The following is a 26,050-nucleotide window of genomic DNA, read 5'->3' as shown; positions in this document are numbered from 1 at the left end:
TAAATCAGTTTTATCAAAGATGGAAGTGAAGCATCTGTCTTTATAACATAAATCTTCCATATCAGTTGCTAAACTTCACAGAATTCAGATGTTGAATCCTGACATGGGGCTAATAAGTTAACTTGTTTGCAGGTAAGTTTGCTTCCCATCAAAAAAGTGTGGAGAGAAAGACGCGGAGTCCGGCCTTAAAGCCCTGGGACACCTTCTTGAGAGTGAAGCTCTCAGAACAGCATTGCAGTTGTCCTTGGGGAGAGAATGGCCTGTGGGGTCTAGACCTAGCTTTTCATGAAAAGGAAATACATCCTTCTTGGTGACTTCTTCCTCGTATCATATAAAAAAAGTGTTCTCTTGACTTATTTTCGGAGGTTGTGCCTGATTCTGTGGCCCCAAACAGTTGTTAACATCTTCACCATCATTTCTTTGTCTGTGTCCATAAGGTGTGGTTGATTTTTTTTTTTTAATGAATTGGAATCTTACTATGTCCTGCTTTTTTTTTTTTTTTAACTTAACACTAGATTGTAAAGGTTTTAAGGATTGGATACATGATGCCCTATGGCTGGATAATATTCCAAGAATTGTTTCTAATTATTATATACAGAAAAAGAGCTAACAACCTTCTTCTCAACTGCTGGCAGGAGAGCCAGCTCTACGTGGAGGGCCTGGCCCTGCCTGGGAATCATAATGGTGTGTGGCCCCCAGGTGTGTTCCTCCCAAATCCTCTTTTCCATTTCACTTTTGCCAGGCTGCAGCTCAGAGTTCCTGACAACAGTGCGTGAGAGGCAGGCCTGGGTCCCAGCCGACAGACACCAGGCGTCAGACCAGAGGCAGGCGTTCAGTGTCAGGAAGCTTAATTTATGATGTTACTAATGAGTGCTTCATTTGTCTCTGTATCTGAGCATTGAACGGCTCTTGTTTTTAAAACATGTTCTAGATACATCCAAGTTTCATGAGAGAATTTGCAGATAATTTAAGAATTGTAAATAATTGTAATTTCAAGGCCAAAATTGTACTGAGCTCAACCTTTGGGGTATTGATAATGGAAAGAAATCTAGATTTAGAGGTTAGAAGACACACCCTGCATTAGTGGCCTATTCTGCAGCACACGCTGTGGCTCTGGATGTTCCCAGCACTCTCAGATAATGCTCACACGTGTTCCCAAGAACACACGCCCAGTCATTGCTGTCTATAAAAACAAAATAAGCCCTAAGCATATTCACAGTCCAGTTTGTATATTGCACTTGATGAATTACCCTGACAGCTCAAGTATGCAGAGCTCCTGGCTTTGACCTTAAAATCCCATCAAGTATTTACCAAAACAGGGTTATTGTCTCCAGGTGTTTTAATACTTGTAGGTTTTATGTTTGAAACATCCTCACTACTTCCTGCAAGGCCTTCTGAAGGACATTTGCATATCTAGTTACTTTCCATGCAAGTCTTCTGTAGGACCTACAACCTGATTCCCCAGCTTTAGAAATAGATTTGTTTCATTCCACTTATTGTGTTTCCTGTCTATTAACATTCTGTTTCTTTTCATTTCTGCTCATTTGAGACCACTATTGCTTCTAGAAGTTTCATTTCTTGGCTGCTTATTTTTATAACTTTGAAATAAATTTCTCATCCCTTAGACTAAAAGAGTAGACCTCCATGAAAATTGTTTTCCCCCTTTATAACACCTGAACTCCTGTTTGTCAGTAAGATATTGTGGTCATTAGCAAGCTTAAGTAAATCGTTGAGTTTGTACAGCCTCTCTTACGTTTGAAAAGCCAATGCGGTAAGTTTCTGTGATCTTGTTGTGTAGTTACTTACCTCTCCAGCCTAGTCTTCTGATGAAATGTTCATGTATCAATTTAAAAATGAAAATAAAACAATATATTTATCACTCATAATTAAATATTTCACATTTCTTTGATTATATTGGGATCTTTGGGAAGAAAACAGATGTTGAATTTTGTGAAATGCTATTTCTGCATTGACTGAGATGATCATAGGATTTTTTATCCTTCATTCTGTTAATGTGTTGTGTCATGTTGACTGATCTGCATATGTTGAACCATCCTTGCCTTTAAGGGATACATACCACTGATTATGGTGTATGATGTTTTAATGTTCTGTTGAATTTGGTTTGCTAGTATTTTGTCGAGGATTTTTGCATCATTGTTCATCAGGGCTATTGGCCTATAGTTTTCTTATGTCCTTGTGTGGTTTTGATATCAGGGATTGCCGGCCTTATAAAATGAGTTTGGAAGTGTTCCTTTTCCTTCCGTTTTTTGGAAGAGTTTGAGAAGGATTGGCATTAATTCTTCTTTAAATGTTTGGTAGAATTCACCAGCAAAGTCATCTGGTCTTGAACTTTCATTTGCTGGGAGGTTTTTAAATACCAATTCAGTCTGCTTTCTCATTGATTGGTCTGGTTAGATTATCTGTCTTGTCATGATTTGGCCTTGGTAGGTTGTATGTCTCTAGGAATTTATCCATTTCTTCTAGGTTGTCCTGTTGTTAGCATGTAAGTGTCTATAGTAGTCACTTCTATAGTATCAGTTTTCATTTCTTCTCATTCTTTGTAACTTGATTTGAGCCATCTGTCTTTTTCTCTTGGGCAGTCTAGCTAAAAGTTTGTCAGTTTTGTTTATCTTTTTAAAAAAACCAAATTAGTTTCATTTATCTTTTTTTATTATCTGTCTTGTCTCATTTATTATTTTTTTGGTCTTTGTTATTTCCTTTCTTCTGCTGTCTTTGGGCTTACTTATATTCTTTTTCTAGTTCCTTGGTCTATAAAGTTAGGTTGTTTATTTGAGATATTTCTTTCTTCTAATGTAGGCATTTATTGCTATAAACACCCCTCTTAGAACTGCTTTGGTTGCATCCTATTTTTGCATCCCATTAATTTTTGTATATTGCATTCTGTTTTTGTTTGTATCAAGGTACTTTTTGATTTCTTCCTTGACCTATTGGTTGTTCACAAATGTGTTAATTTCTACAGATTTGTGAATTTTCCACTTTTCTTCTTCTTACGGGTTTCGAGTTTCACACCATTGGGATCAGAAACTATAATTGGTATAATTTCAATCTTGTTAAGTTAGGGGGCTGAGGAACAGAGAGAGAGGGAGAGAATCTTCAGCAGGCTCCACACCCAGCATGGAGCCCAGCGAGGAGCTTGATCTCACAACCCTGAGATCATAACCTGAGCTGAAATCAAGAGTTGGGTACTTAACCAGCTGAACCACCCAGGCGCCCCTCAATCTTGTTAAATTTTTAAGACTTTTTTTAATAGCCTAATGTATGGTCTATCCTGAGGAGTATTCTTGTATGCTTGAGAAGATTGTGTATTTTTCTGTTATTATAGATGGCTTTCAGGTCCATCTGGTTTAAAGTGCAGTTCAAGTCTAGTGTGTCCTTACTGCTTTGCTGTTTGGATGATATGCCTATTGTTGAAAGTGGGGTATTAGATTCCCTTGCTATTATTATATTGCTATCTACTTCTCCCTTCAGTTGTGTTAATATTTTCTTTATATGTTTACAAACTGTATCATCCTTTCATGATAAAAGCTGTCAACAAAGTAAGTATAAAAGGAGCGTACTTCAACTTAACAAAGGCCACATATGACCAGCCCATAGCTAGCATCATATACAATGGTGAAATGTTGAATGCTCTTTCTCTAAGATCAGGAACAGGAGCAAGATTCCCACTCTCACTATCTCTGTGCAGCATAGTACTGGAAATTCTAGCCAGGGCAATTAGGCAAGAAAAAGAAATACAAGGCATCCAGTTGAAAAGGAGGAAGTAAGATCTGTTTGATGACATGATCTCATATATAGAAAATCCTAAAGACTCCATCAAAAAACTTTTAGGACTATTAAATGAATTCACTAAAGTTGCAGGATATAAGCTCAATATAAAAAAAAAATCAGTTGCATTTCTATACACTAACAACAAAACTATCCAAAAAAGTAATTGAGAAAATAATTCTAATTGTAGTAGCATTAAAAAGAATGAAATACTTAAAAATAAATTTAACCAAAGAGGTGAAAGATCTGTATGATGAAAACTATGAAACACTGATGAAAGAAATTGAAGACACAAATAAATGGAAAGATAGTTTGTGTTCATTGATTGGAAGGATATGGCTAAAATATTCATACTACCCAAAGCAATCCATCGGCTCAATACAATCCCTATCAAAATTTTAATAGCATTTTTCACAGAAATGGGACAAACAATCCTAAAATCTGTATGGAACCACAAAATAGCCCCCAAACCCAAAGCAATCTTGAGAAAGAACAACAACGCTAACGGTGTCACATTTCTTGATTTCAAACTGTATTGTAAAGCTAAAGTAATCAAAATAATGTGGTACTTGCACAAAAATAGACTCACAGATCAATGGAACAGAATAGAGAGCCCAGAAATAAAACCTCATATGTATAGTCAACTAATCTTCAACAGGGGCTCCAAGAGTACACAATGAAGAAAGGAATAGTCTCTTCAATAAACGGTGTTAGAAACACTGAATATCCACATGCATAAGAATGAAATTGGACCCTTAACTTACACGAGAATGGATTAAAGACTTAAACGTAAGACCTAAAATTATAAAACTCCAAGAAGAAAATATAGGGAATAACCTCCTTGACATTGGTCTTGTAAATGATTTTTTTGGATATGACACCAAAAGCATAGGCAACAAAAGCAAAAATATACAAGTGGGACTACATCAGACTAAAAAGCTTCTGCACAGTAAAGGAAACAGTGAACAAAATGAAAAGGCAACCTATAGAATGGGAGAAAATACTTTCAAACCATATATCTGATAAGAGGCTAATATCTAAAATATAAAAGGAACTATTATAACTCAATAGTAAAAAAAAAAAAATCCCCAAATACCCCAATTGAAAAAGGAGCAAAGGAACTTGAATAGACATTTCTCCAGTGAAGACTTACAGATGGCCAACAGGTACATGAAAAGGTGGTCAATATCACTAATCATCAGGGAAATGCAAAGCAAAACCACAGTGAGATACCACCTCATACCTGTTAGAATGACATCATCAAAAAGACAGGAGACAAGAAGCATTGGTGAGGATATGGAGAAAAAGGAACTGTTATGCACCACTGATGGATTGTAAATTGGTATAGCTACTGTGGAAAACAGTATGGCAGTTCCTCAAAAATTAAAAATGGAACTACCATATGGTCCAGCAGCCCTACTCTGGATATATATACCTAAAGAAAAGGAAATCAGTATCTTGAAGAAATATGTGCACTCCAGTGTTCATTGCAGCATTATTCATAGTAGCCAATATGGAAACAATTTAAGTGTCATCAACAGATGAACAGATAAATCGTGGTACATATACACAAATAATATCCAGCCATTAAAAAGAAGGAAATCCTGCCATTTGTGACAGTATGGATGATCTTAGAGGACTCTGTGCTAAGTGAAACAAGCCAGACACAGAAAGACAAATATTTAATGATGTCACTTATATGTGGAATCTGAAAAAGTCGAACTTAGAGAAACAATAGAATGGTAGCTGCCAAGGGCCTGCAGGGTTAAGAGAATGCGGAGATGTTGGTCAGAGTGTACAAATGTTCAGTCTGGTGAATAAATTCTAGATATCTAATGTACGGCATGATAACTATGCTAAAAATAATGTATACTTGGAATTTGGTGAGGGAGTGGGTCGTAAGTGTCCTCACTACACACACACAAATGGTATTTATGTGAAGTGATGGAAATGTTAGATTGATCGTGGTGATCATTACACAAGGTATAGTTCTATCAAAGCACCATGCCTTACACCTTAAATATATACAGGTTTTTATTTGTCAGTCATACCTCAATAAATCTGGTAAAAACAACAACAACAACAACAAAGAAAGAGGGCGCCTGCGTGGCTCGGTCGGTTAAGCATCTGCCTTCAGCTCAGGTCATGATCCCAGCATCCTGGGATCGAGCCCCACATCAGGTTCCCTGCTCAGTGGGGAGTCTGCTTCTCCCTCTTCATCCGCCCCCTCCCCCCCCCCACTGGAAGGAAGGGAAGGAGGAAGGGAGGAAGAGAAGAAAGGATGGAAGGGAGGGAGGGAAGAAAGGAAGGAGGAAGGGAAGGAAGAGAGGAGCCTGGAATTGAGATGTGTATAAAACAGATGCATAAACTGGTCATTTCCTGCATTTCTGTCTTGTTAAGAAAGATGTTTTTATAATCAAGGAAAAAATTATTTGAGAGGGACCCAAAGACACAGAAAACATTTCTTTATTCAACATTCTCTTGGCCCGAAGTCCTGATTGACTCCATATATGGTGTATAGGATTGGAACTGCCTGCTTGTGCAGAATGAGAGCTGTGGAGTTGCTGGGTGTTGTCACATTACCTTGTAACGTGGGGTCACCATCTCCCCTGCTCCTCTCACTGGTCAGTTCCCACTGTGCATGAGAGTGCCGACCACTCCACTTCTTGTATGCAGATTTTTGGTCTTTTTAATTTTTACCATCTGTAGTCAAGAAAGAGCAACACTTAGTTTAGTTTCCATTTTTCTGAGTATTAGTAAAGCTTATTTTTTTCATACACTTACTAGCCATTTGTATTTCTCTTTGTGAATTACTTATTCATTCCTTGGCTAAATTTTTCTTGAGTGATTTTTTTATATTGATTTGGCTTTTTTTATATTACGGGTATTAAATCTTCGATGTTCATATATATGGCAGATATTTTTACCATTTCCTTCTTCCTGGCTTCCTCATTTTAGAAATCATTATTCACATAAAAACCTAGGTGTCATCCTTGATGTCTCCATTTCACCAAGTCCTGGCACACAGTCTGTATGGAACCACAAAAGATCAAATCATATCTGGAATTCACACTCTTCTTAATATTTCCACTGCTGCCACCATAGTCTGTGACTTCTGAAGCTCCATATATATGGACAGTGAAGCCCCCTCTGCCTTCTTTGATTGTCCCTTTACCTTGCTCTGGCAAACCTGGCAGTCCCTTAATGTAGCTGTTGCTCCTGTACCTTTGTGTTCCTCATTCCTGCTTCCAGACTCTTCTAGTAGTAAGTAGAACTACCTAATGAACTATCCCAAGCCTTACAGCTTGTCTCTGCTCCATTGTGTTTGGGCCCCAGCTGGGAGACATGAAGTCACACGAAGGCCTCTTCGTTCACATTTCTGGCTTATGCTACCTCTTGACCAGGAGCCTCAGTTTCTCTCCACATGAGCCTCTCCATTAGTCCATAGGGACTATTTTGGGCTTCTTCCCAGCATGGTAGCTGGATACCCAAGAGCTAAAGACCCAGGCAGAGAGACCATGTCACCTTTTGTAACCTAGCCTCACAAGTCACTCACCAGCTCTGCTGCTCTATTCTGTTCATCAAGGCAGCCAAAAAAGCCTGTCCAAATTCAAGTGAGCATGAAGTATACTTTCCTCTTGACGGGGGAAGAGGGTGCTCTGCAAGAGCATAGGAGACTAAATGTATTGCCATGGCCATTTTTAGAAAGTACGAGAACTAGAAACTTTAAATCTCTTCTGTCATCCAACCCTACCACCTACCCTGTCATCATCCTTCAGATTCTTCCAGATTTTGGCTCCTGGCTCCCTGGCGCTCTTCCCACCACGAGTCTTGTGATAATTTTTGGTGATCTCAATAGTCCTTCCCTGATAACTCCTTGACCTGCTGTCCCAGCAATGTGGATATTCCACCTTGACGTTATCCCTCCCAGTAGCTCAACCACTCCATAACTTCAGTTTCAAACACACTCCAATCACACAGCTCACTGTGCACAGATCCAGGTGATCCTTCGGTCACATCAGAACCCCCCACTCCACTGGTCCAACTGCCCTTCATCGGGCCTCACACCCTTTCTTACTTGTCCTCCCTTAACTGTTCATCTTGTGTGGTCAGTGATCAAAGTGACTTCCTTGTATATACTCTCAACTGCTTTGCTTTTCTCATTTTACTGTGTTTATGTGGTAAAACCACAAACCCAGGTTAAATCCAATCCTCTGCATTTGGGATGAGGCTAGAGAAAGACCCACAGTCATGCTTACTAGTCCCAGCTTAAATTCATGCTCCCTGACCTCAGCGGATTCTTGGTCCTGCCCAGCGGTCATCCCCCATTGTTTGCTGCTGTCCAGGTGCTGCACACCTCCTCTATCCCTAGCCTTCCAGCACTTCCTCCTTGTCCATAGTCACATTCCTTTAGCCACATGTGTTCTTCTCCAAGCATCTATGCACCATCTAGATTCATAACCAAATACCATGAGAAGTGGACAAATCCATAAAAATAGAGGTAATATCTATTTTTTCACTTACTCATATGGACAAACTGACCATGTTCTTAGCCTGGGCCAGGCGCAGCTGTACTCAGCTCCCCATCATCTGCTCAGTGTCACTGCTGCAGGACAGATTCCCACTTACTGTTGAGCATCAGCTACATTCTCCCACCTCACAGAACCCTCTCTAGAAATCATGTCATTTCTTTGCTTTCCTTTATAGAAAAATAATTTTGAGTCCAGAAACCTATAGTCAGCCAAATTAGCATTCTAGCATAAGAGGAAAAATGAATACATTTTCAGGAATCAGAAAATGTTGACTCACAGATCCTTTACAAAAGAAAATGGGTATGCTCTAGTGAAATGAGCATTTCACCTAACATGAATACGTGGGCTATAAGAAATAGTGTTGAACAAAGAAATTAATAAAATGTCATTATTGCTAAATAGATATTAACTGTAAGGAAACAAATATGCGAAAACAATTGACTAAAATCTCAGATCATCACAAGGAAAATGATGAGTGTTTCTGGGGAATAAGATGAAAAGTAGCTAATCCCTAATTAGCTACAAAATGTAGATAAAAGTAAGAAGAAAGAAGATACGGTACAAGAAGAAGGAGAAGGAAGAAGACCATGGCAGAAGTCTGGTTTTTCATTTCTATTCCTTCACTAGCTTTGTTTTTTGAAAGGTCATAACTTATCTATATACATATTTTATAAAAATGAGAGTAATACCAACTTACTTTACAGAACCTGGGAAGAGTATAATAGTGTTGGTGAATACAGTAGTACATAAAACATATGTGAAAACATGAAAATAACTAAATATATAGTTGATTACCTATAAACACGAAAAAAGCTGAATATGTATAAATGACCTTCATCTGCACCAAATTACCTAACCTGTGATGGAAACAAGAGGAAAATAAATGTTCATACAAAATCCAAAAAAAAAAAAAAAAAGAAAAGTAAAAACAAACTAGATTTCTTATCTTGCTTTTAGAGAGGGGATGAACTGTAATAAATCTTGATGTTTTTAGGAAAATATAAGTTTGTGTGTAAAATGTAGGGATATGTGCTGGAAGAAGGTGATGGATGGACGGACGGACAGACGGTTGGATGGATGGATGGATGGATGGATTAGGTGGGTGAGTGGATGGATGGATGGATGGATGAATAGATGATAAATACATGAACGCCTATCATATCCTTTGTGCACCTAGTATCATAAAATGGTAATCAAAATGCAAGGAGAAATAGACCCAATGCTAGGGGGTATTAATTAACACACATCTGTCAGAAATGAACAGATCAGATAGACCACAAATAGTGACATATATTTGAACAGGTCCTTTAACAAGCTTATTCCGTTAGAAATATACAGAACAGTATATGCCCTTTTGTTTATGTCATTTTCCACAAATGGACAGTTCAAAAATCTATCCATATGTTAGGCTGCAAAGTAAATCTCAACCAATTTAGTGAAAAGTAGAAATCACATGTAGTATTTTCTGTATACAAGAAAATAACTAGAAATAAACAACAGAAAAATAAAAAGCAAAATTCTTTCCACTTGGACATTAATCTACTATTCTTAATATTTATTGAGGAAATCAAAATCACTTTCAGAAGGCATAATAACAGTACTACATTCAAAAATTAACAGAAGGGCAGTCACATCAGAGAGGATAGGGCATAAGAAACGCCAGGAATCTGTCTCTCCACCTAGACAACAATTGTACTGCCAGAAACTGTCTAAAGGAGCTATTTTCGAACAGTGTAGAGCCTGAAGACTTGCAGCTTCCAGGGGATAGCTTGGCTGGTAAGTTGTGGTTAATTCCCATCATTTTTGGCTGCCCATCCTACAGCCCCATGACAGACAGCCATGCACACATTCCTGGGGCACCTTGTTGGAGCTAGAGTGAATAATGAGGACCTTGTCCAAATATCAGGCTCTTGTGTAGTGGTTGCTGTTTTCGAACTGAGATGCAAGCGTAGAGGCTGGCCACCATTTTTTCAACCTCCACTGGCTGAAGTAGTTTTCAAAGCATTGAATGGGACAATGCGTGTGAGTGGGCACCCCTCCCCAACTTCTTGCTTTTGTGGGAGCCAGACATTTAAGAATCAGGACATTCAAAAACAACTGCACATGCAAGAGAATTTAAAAAGCCACCATACGTGGCCAGGGAAAGATGGAGGCTCAGAACAGATGTGAGAAAACCTTAGACTTTCCCCTCAGGCTGATCTTCAGCAGACACACAACAACAAACAGCAAACACTAGGAGATGGGGAGAATCTTATTTCCAGAGGTAGAATAGTATGATTCAGTTTTTATGATGTCCAGTTTGCAACAACAAAAAATCACAAGGCATACAAAGAAATATGTAAGCATGACCCACTCAGAGGGACAAAATAAGTGGACAGAAACTGTCCCTGAAGAAGCCCAGATGTCATATTTAATAGACATGACTTAAAAATCCTCAAAGAGCTAAAAGAAGACATGGACAAAGGAAAACAAGGAACAAACTGAGAATATCAAGAGATATAAAGAAATAAAGATTACAAGAAGAACCAAGAAGGTGTCTGGAGCTGAAAAGTATAATGACTGAAAGGAAATACTCTCCACAGGGGTTCAAAAGCAGGTTTGAGCAGGCAGAGAAAGAATCTGTGAACTTGAAAATGGGGCAGTTGAAGCTATTAAATAAAGCCTGAGAAACAAAAAGAGTGATGAGTGAAGAAAAGTGAAGAGTTTCAGGGACTTGTGTGGTACCAGCAAGCAAACCAACATACGCATTGTGGGAGTCCCAGAATGAGAAGAAAGAAGTAAAAAGAATATTTGAAGGAATAATGGCTGAAAACTTGCCAAATTTGATGAAAGACATGAACCTACAAATCTAGGAAGCTCAAAAAACTAATTAAATAAACTCATCACACACTAAAACACATCATAACCAAACTATGAAGAGCCAGAGACAGTCTTGAAAGCAGCAAGAGAGACGTGACTCATCAGACACAAGAGATCCTCAATAAGCTTATCACCAGTGTCTCATCCAAAATCTCAGAGGCCAGAAGGCAATGAGTTGATATACTCAAAGTGCTGAAAAAAGAAAAAACTGTCCACCCAAAGTTCAATATCTGGCCAAACTGTCCCTCAAAAATGACGGAGACAGTTTACAGATCACTCAGAGTTGGTGCTACAGGCCTGTACCTTGCTCCTGTGACTTCCCTGTTATCTGCCCGGCTCACCCCCACGATGCTGGTGGACCTCAGCAAGTGGTCCAGGCCTTTGAGCCTGCAGGAAATGGACAAGTGGTCACAGCATCTTTGGCAGGTTAGATACACTGGGGCGGAGGTCAGCAAACTGGCAAAGTGCTGATGCCCACCCAGGTTAAGAACTGGCCCACCACTATTGCATGGGATGGCCTTGATCCAGGTAAACACTACACCTTGGTCATGAGAGATCCAGATGCTCCCAGCAGGAAGGACCCCAAATACAGGGAATGGCACCGTTTCCTGATGGTCAGCACGAAGGGCAGTGACATCAGCAAAGACACTATTCTCTCTAATTACGTAGGCTCTGGGCCTCCCAAGGGCACAGACATTCACCACTACGTCTGGTTGGTTTACGAGCAGAATGGGCCACTGAGGTTTGACGAGTCCATTCTCAGCAACTGATCTGGAGACCACCATGGCAAATTCAAAGTGGGATCTTTCCACAAAAAGTACAAGCTCAGGTCCTTGATGGCTGGCATGTGTTGTCAGGCTGAGTGGGATGACTGTGTGCTCAAACTCTGTGGGCAGCTGTCTAGGAAGGAGGGGAATGCTAGGAGACAGAGACAGTCCCAGAGGTCTTGAGCAGTGCTCTTAAGTTCACTGATATATGTAGTCACAGGCAAGGCCTGAGCAATGAGATAATGGCTTAGGGTGATTTTTCCTTATGCCTGTCTTTTATAATCCTGGAAAGTCACACCCCAGTTTATGTTTTGATCTCATTTGAACTCCATCTGGGGGGATATTTTGGTACTAGGATGTGGTCATCAAATTGTTAATGTAAGAATAGCAACCCAGACTTTAAACAGGAAAAAATTCAGGTGAAAAGACCAGGTCTACAGTAATAGAGCAGAGCACCAAAGAATCTTTAAGGATGGTTAAAAAAAAAAAAAAAAAAAAAGATTCATTGCCTCTGCCTTTGTGAACCTGAGTCCAGAATTGTGCATGATGGCACTTCTGCACCATGTTTTCATGGCTGTGTCTCACCATAAAGAGAGGCCGGCACGTCCACTACCCCCCAGTGTGGTACTTGGGGGGCAGGGTCAGTGTCCTGCTCTGGCTCCTTTAAAGAGCAGTACTGGAAAAAGCAATAGGGAGTCACTTTGTGGTTAAGGCATGGCTATCCAGATGAGCTGCAGGGCTGGGTGAGAGGTTGTCAGAAATCCCTAAGTCTGCCTGCTAAACAGGTCGGTCTTCATCTGTATAAGAAAAGTCAGTCTGGAGTTGTGGAATGTTGTGTTTATTTTGCTGTTTGCTTATAGTTGAATAAAAATAAAACGTGGATGAAAAAAAAATGAGGGGGAAATAAGGACATTCCCTGATAAATGTAGGCAAAGGTGAAGGAGGTCATCACCACAAGACCGGCCATGCAAGAAGTGCTGAAGGGAGACCTTCAGGATGAAATGAAAGGACGCTGGACTGAGCTCCAAAGCCTTGTGAAGACAAAACAAGACAAATGCATGGGCAATTACAAAGCCGGTATTGCAGTTTTGGTGTATTACTACACCTTTTATTTTCTATATGATTTGAAAGACAAACACATAAAAATTCAATTGGGCATACAGTATCAGAGCAGTTTTGTTTTTTTAAAATTTTTTATTTAAATTCAATTTAATTAACATATAGTGTATTATTAGTTTCAGAGGTAGAATTTAGTGATTCATCAGTTGCATATAATACCCAGTGCTCATTACATCAAGTGCCCTCCTTAATGCCCATCACCCAGTTACCCCCTCCCCCCACCTACCTTCCCTGTAGCAACCCTCAGTGTGTTCCTGTAGTTTAGAGTCTCTTATGGTTTGCCTTCCTCCCTGATTTCATTTTATTTTTTCCTACCTTCCCCTATGTTCATCTGTTTTGTTTCTTAAATTCTACATGTCAGTGAAATCATATGGTATTTGTCTTTCTCTGATTGACTTATTTTGCTTAGCATAATACCCTCTAGTTTCATCCACATCCTTGCAAATGGCAAGATTCCATTCTTTTTGATGGCTGAGTAATATTCCATTTTATATGTACACCACATTTTCTTCATCCGTTCATCTGTTGATGGACATCTTGGCTCCATATTTTGGCTGTTGTGGACATTGCTGCTGTAAACATTGGGGTGCATGTGCCCCTTCGAGTCCCTATGTTTGTATCCTTTAGATAAATACCTAGTAGTGCAATTGCTGGGTCATAGGGTAGCTCTATATTTAACCTTTTGAGGAACCTCAGAGTTTTCGTATGCTATTGAAGTTAAGTTATTGGTTAAACTCAACCTAAACTGTTAACAACTTTAAGGTGTTAGATGTAATCCCCACAGTAAACAGCTATAGAATATATACACAGAGAAGGAAATGAAAAGAGAATTAATATGTGTCTCTACAAAACAAACAAACAAATAAAATCCCCCAAAACTCAGTTAAACACAAAAGAAGGCAGTAATGGAGGAAACGAAGGACAGAAAGCTCTAGAGCACATAGAAAGCATAGCAAAGTAGCAGAAGTCCTTACTTATCAGTAATTACTTCAGATTTAAATTTATTAAATTCTCCAGTCCAAAGAGATTGGCAGAACAGATTTTTTAAAAAGCTGACATGTGCTGTCTATGAGAGATTCACTTTAGATCCACAGACACAAGTAGGTTGAACATGAAAGGAGATAAGCAATATGCCTGATAAAGAGTTCAAAGTAATGGTCATAGAGATGCTCGCTGGACTGCAGAGAAGAGTGGATGAACTCAGTGAGAACTTCAAAAAAGAGAAAATATAAAAAAGAACATACCAGAGCTGAAGAATACTATAACTGAAATGAAAAACATACTGGTGGGAATCAGCTGTAGATTGGAAGATGCAGGAGAACAGATCAGCAATCTGGAAGACAAGGTGATGGAAAACACCCAAGTTGAACAGAAAGAAAAAGGACTTTTTAAAATGAGGATAGGTTAAGCGATCTCTTGGACAACTTCAAGCAAATAAACATTTACATTATAGGGGTCCCAGAAGGAAAAGAGAGTGAGAAAGGGGCAGAAAAATTATTTGAAGAAATCATTGAAAACTTCCCTGGGGAAGGAAAGAGACATCCAGGTTCAGGAATCACAGAGTTCCAAACAGGATGTACCCAAGGAGACCCACACGACAACGCATAGTAAGTAAAATGTCAACGGTTACAGATAAGATAAAGAGAGTTTTTTAAAGCAGCAAGAGAAGCAGCTAGGTGCACACTAGGGAAACCCCTAAGACTGTCAGCTGATTTTTCAGAGAAACTTTGCCAGAAGGGAGTGGCATGATCTATTCAAAGTGCTGAAAGGAAAAAAAACTGCACCCAAAAATACTGTATCCAACAGGCTGCCATTCAGAATAGAAGAAGAGATAGAATTTCCCAGACAAACAAAAGTTAAAGGAGTCCATCACCACTAACCTGGCCTTACAAGACATATTAAAGGGACTTCTTTAAGTGGAAAAGAAACAGCCATAATTAGAAGTGAGAAAATTATGAAAGGAAAGGGACTCACAAAGAGATGTAAAATATGACAACATACACATAGAGCATGGAGGAGGAGTAAAAATGAAGTTCTCTCAGAATGTGCTTGAATTTCAGTAGCTATCAATGTAATATAGACTGCTGTATCCTGAGCATGCTATATGTGAACTTTGTGGTAACTGCAAACCAAAAATTTATAATATATACACAAAAAATAAAGATAAAAACAAGAATAACAGTAAAGAAAGTTATCAATCACAAGGGAAGAGAGCAAGAGAAGAAGGACCAGAGAACACCTACAAAACAACCTGAAAACAATTAACAAATGGCAATGAGTACATACACGTGTACACATAATTATATAAATGTAAATGGTCTAAATACTGCTATTAAAAGACACAAAGTGATGGAATGAATAAAATGGATGAAAACGAGACCCATCTGTATGCTGCCTACAAGAGGCTCACTTACGATCTAAAGACACATGCAGACTGAAAGTGAAGGGATGGATAAAGATATTCGATGAGAATGGAAGTGAAAAAAGAAAGATGGGGTAGCAATACTTGGAAAAACTTTAAAACAAAGACTATAACAAGAAACAAAGGAAGGACGTTACATAATGGTAAAGGGATCAATCCAACAAGAGGATATAATAATTGTGTATACAGCCAACATTGGAGCACCCAAATACATAAAGCAAATACTAACACATGAAGAGAGAAGTTGACTGTAATTCAGTGATGTAGGGGCTTTAACACCCCACTTACATCATGGATTGATCATCCAAGCAGAACATCACTAAGGAAACATTTCTTTGAATGATACATTAGACCAGATGCACTTAACAGATAAATACAGAACATTTCATTCAAAAACAGCAAAATACACATTCTTTTCAATGCACATGGAACATTCTCCAGGGTAGATCACATGTGAGGCTATAAAACAAGTCTCAATAAATTTAAAAAGATTAAAAATAATGTCAAGCAGCCTTTCCAACCACAATGGTATGAAACTAGATACCAATTAACACGAAGAAAAAAACTGGAAAAAACACAAACGTGTGGAGGTTAAACGACATGCTACTAAACAACCAATGGGTCGACAAAAAAATCAAAAAGGAAATAAAAAAATGCATGGAGACAAATAAAAACGAAAAAATAATGGTCTATTGTCTTTGAGATGTGGCAAAAGCAATTCTAAGGGGAATTAATAGCAATACAGGCCCACCTCAAGAAACAAGGAAAATCAATCTAACCTAACACCTAAAGGAGCTAGAAAAGGAAGAACAAAGCTCAAAGTTAGTAGAAGGAGAGAAATAATAAAGATCAGAGTGGAAGTTAATGAAATAAGAGACCAAAAAAAAAAAAACAAAAACAGTGAAGATCAATGAAACTGAGAGCTGGTTCTTTGAAGAGATAACCTTTGGCCAGATTTATCAAGAAAAAGAGAGGACCCAAATAAAACCAGAAATGAAATAGAAGTAATGACTGAGACCACGAAAATACAAAGGATTATAAGAGAATACTATAAAAAATTATATGCCAACAAATTGGACAACCTAGAAGAAATGATTACATTCCTAGAAACATAAATCTTCCACATTGAATCAGTAAGAAAGAAAAGATCAATTACTAGTAACAAAATTGAATTGGTGATCAAAAAAACTCCCATTAGGGAATGAAGCATGAGAGACTATGGACTCTGAGAAACAAACTGGGGGCTTCAGAGGGGAGGGGGGTGGGGGAATGGGATAGGCTGGTGATGGGTAGTAAGGAGGGCACGTATTGCATGGTGCACTGGGTGTTATACGCAACTAATGAATCACCGAACTTTACATCAAAAACCAGGGATGTACTGTATGGTGACTAACATAATATAATTTAAAAAATTAATAAATAAAATAATAGGAAAGAACAAAGTAAAACTAAAAAATAAATAAATCTTTAAAAAAATAATTGAAACTTTTTTAATAATTGAATTTTTAAAAAACTGCTGGGCACAATGCCTGACATATAATAAGCATCTATTAAGTGTTAATTCCCTTCCTTTGGCATAAAATCTCAAAATCAAAAAACAAAACTCCCATTAAACAGAAGTGCAGGACCAAGTGAATTCACAGAATTCAGAGATGAATTCTACCAGTCATTTAAAGAAGAGTTAATACCTATTCTTCTCAAACTATTCCAAAAAAATAGAATAGGAAAGAAAGCTTTCAAATACATTTCACCACAATCAAGTGGGATTTATTTGGGGGATGCAAGGATGGTTCAGTATCTACAAATGTAAACACAATGTACCACATTAATAAAAAATGAAAATCATATCTGACTAGATGCAGAAAAAAGCATTTGATAGCATTCAACATCTGTTCATGATAAAAACTCAACGAAGTGAGTGTTTAGGGAACATTAACATGATAAAGGCCATATGTGACAAATCCACTGCTAACATCATACTCAATGGTGAAGAAGAGTTAAGATACCACCTTACGCCAGTTAGAACGGCAAAATTGACAAGGCAAGAAACAATTGCTGGAGAGGATGTGGAGAAAGGGGACCCCTCCTACATTGTTGGTGGGAATGCAAGTTGGTACAGCCACTCTGGAAAACAGTGTGGAGGTCTCTTAAAAAGTTAAAAATTGAGCTACCCTATGACCCAGCCATTGCACTACTGGGTATTTACCCCAAAGATACAGACGTAGTGAAGAGAAGGGCCATATGCACCCCAATGTTCATGGCAGCATTGTCCACAATAACTAAATCGTGGAAGGAGCCGAGATGCCCTTCAACAGATGACTGGATTAAGAAGTTGTGGTCCATATATACAATGGAATATTACTCAGCTATCAGAAAGAACGAGTTCTCAACATTTGCTGCAACATGGACGACACTGGAGGAGATAATGCTAAGTGAAATAAGTCAAGCAGAGAAAGACAACTATCATATGATTTCTCTCATCTGTGGAACATAAGAACTAGGATGATATGTAGGAGAAGAAAGGGATAAAGAAAGGGGGGTAATCAGAAGGGGGAATGAAACATGAGAGACTATGGACTATGAGAAACAAACTGAGGGCCTCAGAGGGAAGGGGGTGGGGGAATGGGATAGACCAGTGATGGGTAGTAAGGAGGGCACGTATTGCATGGTGCACTGGGTGTTATACGCAACTAATGAATCGTCGAACTTTACATAAGAAACCAGGGATGTACTGTATGGTGAATAACATAATATAATAAAAATATTATTATGGAAAAAAAAGAAATGCAAAAAAGTTTTTCTGCTAAGATCAAGAACAAGACAAGGATAGAAAAACAATAGGGAAAATCAATGAAATCTGGAGTTGGTTCTTTGAAAAGATAGGAAAGTTGAGAAACCTTTAGCTAGACAAAAAGATAGAAATAAAATCAGAAATGTAAGTGAGGACATTGCAACTGACTTGACAGAGATGAAAAGGATTATAACAGCATATTATGAAAAATTGTATGCCAGTCTAGAAGAAATGGGCAAATTCCTGAAATGTATAAATTACCTAAAATAACTCAAGAAAAATAGAAAATCTCAGTAGCCTTAACAGATAGTGAGCTTGAATCAGTAATCAGAAACCCCCAGCAAAGAAAACTCTTGGACCAAATTGCTTCTCTCTGAATTCTACCAAACATTTCAAGAATTGACACCAGTTCTCCTCAAATTCTAAAAAAAAAAAAAAAAAAAAAATTAAACCAGATACTTAATTCATTCAATGAGGCCAGAATTTCCCTGATACAAAATCCAGATAAGAAAATATAAACCAGAGTCTTTTGTGAATGTAGATACAAAAATCTTCAACAAAATATTAGGAAGTTTATCTGATAGAATATTAAAAGGATTATCCACAGGAACCAAGGGGGTCTATTCCAGGAATGAAAGGGTAGTTCAGCATCTTAGAACAAAGGGTGCAGTCACATGAACATCTCAGTTGATTCAGTAAAGACGTTTGACAAAATCTAACATTCTTTTTTAATAAAAACTCTTAGAAGACTAGGAATAGAGGTAAAATTCCTCAACTTGATAAAGGGTATTTATGAAAAACCCATAGCTAATATCATACTCAATGGTGAAAGATGAGAAGCTTCCCCCCTAAGATCAGGAACAAGATGCCCAGTTTCACCACTACTATTCAACATTGTACTGGCATTCTAGCTAGAGCAATTAGATAAGAAAAAGAAAGAAAAAGCATCCAAATTGAAAAGGAAGATGTAAAGCTGTCTCTAGCCATACATGTCATGATCCCATATATAGAAAATCCCAAACACTCAACAGAAAGCTACTACAGCTAGTAAGTTCAGCAGAGCTGCAGAATTTAAGGTCAGCAGACAAAAATCATTTGTGTTTTATACACCAGCAATGAGCAGTCAGAAAAGGAAATGAAGAAAGCAGTCCCATTCATAACAGCATCTTGGTAAGAATTATTCCTATTTAATGGTGTGGGAAAACTGGATATCCCGTGCAAAAGAATGAAATTGGGCCTTTACGTAACACCGTATACCAAAATTAACTCGAAATGGGTGAAGACCTAGACTCAAGGGCTGCAGCTATAATAAATAAAGCATTGAGAAAATCTTTATGGCATTGGATTTGGCCAAGTCCTCATGGATATGACACCAAAAGCATAGGTAACAGAAGAAGAAAAAATAGATAAATTAGACTGCGTCAAAATTAAGAATTTTGATACATTAAAGGATAATATCAAGAAAGTGACAAGACAGGGTTATTAATAACCCCCACAACTTGACAACAAAAAGATAACGCAGCTTGAATAGGTTTTTCTATAAAGAAGGTGTGCGTATGGCCAGGAAGCACATGAAAAGATGCTACACATGATTAGTCATCAGGGAAATACAAGTTGAGACCACGAGGTACCACTTCATACCAACCAGGATAGCACAACTCCTACTGATGATAAACAGAAAATTGTAAATATGGACAAGGATGTGGAGAAACCACCACCACTTTCATGCATTGTTCTTGGGAATGTAAAATGGTGCAGTCCCTGAGAAAAACAGTTTTGTGGTTTTTCAAAAGGTTACATGTGACCCAGCTCTTCCATTCCTAGGTATATACCCCAAAGAATTAAAAGCAGGGATTCAGATGTTGTACACCAATGCCCATAACATCATTATCCACAGCACTAAGCAGATGGGAACAACCCCAGTGTCCATCGGCAGATAAATGGCTCCTTGCTGAACAGCCTCTGCAGACAGGCTGCATCCCGGAGGAAGTCGGTAAGGAGGGTCCTGGGAATGGCCTCAGGAGTGGCTGTTCCCATGGCCCAGCCTCTGTGCACCTGGCCTCCAGTGAGAGCCTCCCAGAGAGCCCCCACTCAGAGGGCAATGGGGAGCGCCACCCAAGCCAGCCCACACCAGCAGCCTTTCCATCTCCACCACACCTGATAGCCACCTGATGGGTGGCAACACGAAGCTGGTTCCTATCTTTCAGATCTGGAACTTTCTTCAGGTGATTGCTTCTGTGATGTACTTCCTTCCATGCTCTCTGCTGTTATTTGTCTCAGAGGGCTAGTGTAGAACAATTAGCCCTGTAATTGTCCTGCGGTTTCTTTCCTAGTATCGTTATGTGGGAGATTTCATCAGCTTTGTCTTCCGTTCTTTCTGGTCTTTAATTTTGCTGTTTCTAAATTCTGGGAGCTTAGGATGTCTCTTTTTTATAGCATACTCTTTGTTGTTTCGTGATCACAACATTTCTTTTGCATTCGAGGAAATTAACTACACCAGTAGTTTTATTTTGTTTTTTCTTTCTCCTTCATAGACTCTTCTTCCAAGTTTCTCTTTCTGTGTGTTTGTTTTGGTTCTTGTTTTTGTTTTAGATTTTTTTCCTTACATGGCTGGTAATTCTTGAGGGCAGATTGTGTTGAAGAGTCAGATACTGAAAAGGCCGTTGGAAGCCTGTGCCCTGCATGGGACTTTCAGCCATGGGATCCCTGGGGATCCTTGCTCTTTAACTCCTGATCTGAGGAAGAGTCTTTCTGCTCTTCCTAGAGACACTGAGGGAATGGCATGATTAAGAAGCTCTGGGGAAGCCCTGAGTGACCATTTGAAACTGGGGTGAGGGAAGCAGTACACAAGGGCCCTGGAATGATCCTCAAGTCTCTGATGTGCATCGAGTTCAGATTTCAGTGCCATTAACATGGGTAGGAAATGGGAGGAGAGCAAGTGTAGACAAGCTTTAACTTTTGGGTACATTGTGATTGAGGTGCCCGTGCTGTCCGTGGCTCAGCTTCCACCCTGTGGCCTGCTGCGTGTATGGCCTTAGACAGCACACCTGAGGGGCGATGTCATTCCCCCTGAGTCAGCGAAAGGGTGCGTATGCTCACACATAGCATCTTGCCCCGTGCAAACACGCAATGAGCACGTGCTGTGTGGCCTCCACAGCGCTGGGCGCTTGTCAGAGGAGTACGGGAGTGGGAGCGGGAACTGGCAGGGCCAGGGTCCGTCGGCACATTGTAGAGACCCAGACACAGACCCTGGGCACCAGCACCTACCACCTGTGCGAAAGGGGCATCTATGCAGGAGCCACTCGAAAGGTCTGGAGAGGCCAGTGACAGTGCCCTGGGTCCTGGGGAGGGGCGTTCCGAAGAGGGCAGCAGGCAACTTCTAGAGCTGTCGAGGGGGGAATGATCCCCAGAATATGGAGGGTGCCGGCCCCCAGGGCCACACGGGTCAGCACATAGTAAGGCACTCGGTAAGTGGTGTTGGGACAGGTCTTCACGGCTGCAACTGTGACCTTTGGTTTTAACTAGGAAGTCAACAATCATGGCCGCCATTCTCCAGTGAGAGTGTGTCCTCGACTTATTGTGGAATCAGGCAGGGTGCTCATACATGAAACATTGTCTCCTCCCAGAACCCCAATAAGCGGTGCTCAGGCATGCGCACCCCAGCCGCTCTGGCCAGGCCTGCCATCAGCAGGACGCGGGCGCCTGGGGCCCTCCTGCCCGTGGGCTGGCTTGCAGGATGCACTTGGCGGGGAGGCTCACGCAGTCACTTGTGTTGCAGGTGGTCCAACTGATGCCCGCCTGCTGAACAGGACAGACCCTCACGGTTGGAGAGTCATTGTAAAGCGTGGACATTGAGCATAAAGCCAGTAGTACCTCTTGCTTGTCCACAACCAAGACACAGAATGAGGTAACGCTGTATTTTACCCAGTCGCGGGCGCTCAGTACAGATGTGTTGAAGGAGGTGAGCTGGATGTGGTGTTCATGAACTCCGCTCCATTGCGCCATTTACATCGGCACCAGAGCAGGGACGGCTTCTGGAAACCAGCAGCCAGGCAAGGCTGAGGACGTACGAGAAACCGCCAGCCCCTGCCCAGACGCATGGTGGTGGCTGCAGCCCGCGTGCGGGCATCATCCCTAATTGCTGACTGTAAATGTATAGACCTTCGCAGAGAGAACGCAAAAACGACGAACGCCTGCGTCAGCCCGGGCTGTGCAGCTCCCGAGGGGGCAGAGCCTGGCGTAGGGTTGCCCACCTGGCGACAGACCTTGTGTCTTCAAGCTGCTGTCCTCGAGTCCCTCATGCTTGCGTTAAAAATGCGAGTTCAGCAAGTGATTTCCTGAATGGTCCACCCAGGCCTGGGAATGCGCAGGCCCATGTGAAAGTTCACAGTGGTTCTCGGTACGCAGCTTAGTCTCCGGTCCTCGTTTAAATGTGTCGGAAATGTCATCTGGTCACTGGCTCGGGAGTGCTGCATGGATGAGTGGAAACGACTGGTTTGTGGTTACCAGTTTGTTCTAGGGAATATAGCGGGACCACCTGGGGTAAAGGACGTGTACGGGATCTGAGAACAAGCAGCACTTGGAGCCCGGGGGCTCACGCAGGACCGGGACTCGCGGCCCCCTTTCACATGCTTGGTTGTGCGCACAAAGGAACCTCGGCCGCTGTACGGACAGTTCGATTAGGCTTCTCTGCTCTCCTTTTGTGTTACGATGCTGATCTGTGCTACGAGTTCGTCTGCTATTAGAACAAGAAATGAAGACCTGCTTCTTTGCTCCTGTTTTTCATTTGTACCTGTCATTAAAGTTCTACGGCTGGAAGAGCCACAGATGCCCAGCAATGTCCCACCGGGTTTCTTGTGGGCTCTGCACTGGCATCTTCGTTTCGCGTCGGGTTTGTGGAGTTCAGGGGTTACCAGCTGTAAGTCTGTGTACACCCTTGAAAAAAAAGTAATTCCTGTGTCAGTCCGCTACTGTTATTCCAAAGCTATTTAAATATGTGCAAATGTGCGTTAGGGTCCTTATGCTCAGAGCTCTTTCTTAATGCAGCTTTCATTCCAAGATGTCATATGAATAAAATGAAACTAGATAATGAAACAGGTAGTGTTGTTTCCACAACCCCCAGGAGCTCCCAATAGGCTGGCCAGCCTTGTGCTCGGGAAGAGAGGTCCGTACGAGACGGGCCGGTCGGAATCCTCTTCTCGGGAGCTGCTCCACCAGCATCCACACGAGGGACGGATGCTGGGTGGAGGGCAGAGGGTAGAGGCCCTCCCCATCCCTGTCACCTTGGTGCCCATGATAGGAGCCCTGAGAGGACGCCCCTTGCTTGAACTTGCAGAGAGCATCTGTCATGGCTGAGCCCATGGTGGCGTCCGGTGCACTCCCCTGGCACGTCACTGACCGTCACACATCTTCTAAGAGGGACTAGGTTTCCAAAGAGACATCTGCCTTATCCATGAATTTTTGCAACAAGAATGACTTCATGTATTATGTAGTTGAAAAGAAAAGAAATAATGATGGCCAGTTAGCATCTCGATATCTTGGGTAAAGTGTGTATTTATAATGCACTGAGCTCTTGTATTTTATGAAGCTCAGCATCCAAAGGGCTGGACCTGTTCATTTCTTCCCCATCCTTTGAACTTTGTGTTTAAAATTTCAGGCTCCTTCGGGCACCTGGCACAACTTAGGAAGAAAAATAAGTCAGTAGCACCAGCATTTCCTGTCACAAAAAAGAAAAAAAAATACGCAGAAGGAAAAAAAGCCTATGTTGTGTGTATGCTGAGCTCTTGTGTCGTGTTGAATCCCAGCTGACCGCGTACGTGTGTCATTTGTGGTCGTGTGTCCATGGTTGGTCGCAGCAGGAGCTGGGCCTGCAGGCTGGTGGACACGGAGAGGGCTCATCGCCAGCCCTCACCCCTGTCCTCAGGGAGCTGCAGCTCCTTGTGGGGAGAGGGGAGCCTGGCCTTTTCCCCTCCAGGAAGCCAGGGGCCCTGGTGTTTGTTATCTCCTCTTGTTTGATGCCAAGTGGGTCACCCTTGGGACACCATCTGCATCCCACCATCGGCCTCCCTGTTAGTGTAGTGAAAGCTGACACTTGCCTTTTCCTTGTTGGCTTCTGTAGGGCCTTCAGGAAGAGCTCAAGGACTGGGGGGCTAGCGTTTCAAACTTGCCCCTGAAATGTGGTCAAACAGTAATGAAACCAGCCAACAACTGGCCAGCCTTGCAGTTGTTCCCTTTTCCCTCATCTTTTTTTTCTTTAAGATTTTATTTATTTATTTTAGTGAGCGAGCGAGCGAAAGCCCCTGCACGAGGGCGCAAGAGGAGAGACTGGGAGAGGAACAAGCAGATTCCCCACTGAGTGCAAAGCCCTTCACGGGTCTCAGCCTCATGACCCTGAGGTCGTGACCTGAGCTGAAACCAAGAGTCGGGCGCTCAACTGACTAAGCCACCCAGGCACCCCTCCTTTTCCTCATCTTGAACCAAGTGCACAAGGAGGTCCTAAATTATTAGAAAGGCTACTCATCCAAATCCCCTTCACTCTGGTGGTGCCTGAGGCCTTGTGGCCTGTGTTCCTGTTCCCCCAGCATCCATCCCCACGTGCGGCTATTGGTCTGGGTAGCCTGCGGGCACAACGCTCCCCTCACCTGCAGACAGCCCTTGTTTGCAAGCTCTGTGTGGTTCTGAAAACCACTGCGGGAATGTGATTTTTCTCATTATGGCAGCTTTATTAAATGTTAGATAAAAACTAAAAAGTTAACTCTAACCTTCTCTATTTGGCCTTCCATCTAAATAAAAAAGACAAGAAACAGCCATTTGAAACAGATTGACCTTCACTTGTTCGTGATTTCCCCAGAAGCCCCTTTCAAAGGCCTGGGGGGTGCTGAGGTTGGAGACCCTGTGGGACACCTGACGAGTCCTGGCGATCCCTCGTGGTGCCTGTGACCAGGCCTGGGCGGGGCTGCGTGTCCCCAGCGACCCCTCAGCCGGGAGACCACAGCTGAGGGCAAGCATGACCCGGCCCCGCGGGACCTCCAAGGGCACTTTGGCCGCAGCTTCACGCTAAGGCACATAAATCTATGTGCCCTTAATCTTCAAATGTGGAGTGTCCCCATTGGGGGCCATCGAATCTTAATAGTTTTTAATAAAACCAAACAGAGTAATCCAGGTAAGGAATGTCTCTGGGAAGATTTGGGGGACTGTAGGCTTTCTCACTGGCTGTTTGTGCTCTTTGTCTTTTCACCCCATTTTGCATGAGACAAATTGAGCACCAGGAGCAGAACTGCCTGAGCTCTCGGCATCACGGCCTCCGGTTAGCCTCTGATCTGTAAGTGCCTATAAAATGGTCTGAGACACATGCTCCCTCGTCTTGGTCCCTGTAGCTTTAAAATACAGGAAAAGCAAGTAGTTCTGTTAACTTAAGCCACTGATCTGATTACTGAACCGAATGCTTTCAGCCACGACCCTTGATTTATATCAAGGTGAAAGCCTGTCACGTGTGAGGGTCTGAGCCATGGAAATCAGCTTGGCGGCGTCTTGAGTTGATTCCACCCCCGCGTCCCAGACGGTGGAGCAGGTGACGAGCCACTGTACACTTGGGACACCTGAGTCCGTGAAGAAGGGGGAAGCTGTTCCAAGGAAACAGAGTTGGGGCGGCCGAGGGACATCTGGAAGGAGCGGTACCTGTTAGGGTCACAGAGTTTTATTTCGTTCTAAAAACGTTTCCCAAAGAATCAGACTCTTGTGTTGTCCTCGGAAACCTTCTTCCCTCGCTCTCTTT

General features: G+C 41.4%; 1 protein-coding gene and 1 pseudogene across 12 annotated transcripts in view; both read left to right on the top strand.

Moving 5' to 3' along the window:
* FAM120B (family with sequence similarity 120B) overlaps window positions 1-23,370 on the top strand; it is a 105,378-nt gene extending 82,008 nt beyond the window's left edge. For 5 of the 12 annotated variants that reach the window (XM_048225877.2, XM_048225876.2, XM_026487997.4 and 2 more), the window contains one exon: window positions 22,055-23,370. In XM_048225877.2, the coding sequence (XP_048081834.1) occupies window positions 22,055-22,067 (13 nt within the window). In that variant the 3' untranslated portion in view covers window positions 22,068-23,370. Of the gene's footprint in view, window positions 1-132; window positions 16,437-22,054 lie in introns of those variants that run through there. The other 7 variants (XM_026487996.4, XM_057310870.1, XM_044379955.3 and 4 more) reach the window with 3 other exon arrangements.
* Window positions 11,430-18,727, top strand: LOC125283614 (phosphatidylethanolamine-binding protein 1-like; annotated as a pseudogene).
* Window positions 23,371-26,050: the final 2,680 nt, after the last annotated feature.

This window comes from Ursus arctos, unplaced genomic scaffold (assembly GCF_023065955.2).
Source record: "Ursus arctos isolate Adak ecotype North America unplaced genomic scaffold, UrsArc2.0 scaffold_13, whole genome shotgun sequence".
Classification (NCBI taxonomy): Eukaryota; Metazoa; Chordata; class Mammalia; order Carnivora; family Ursidae; genus Ursus; species Ursus arctos.
This window is presented reverse-complemented; position numbering and strand designations above follow the sequence as displayed.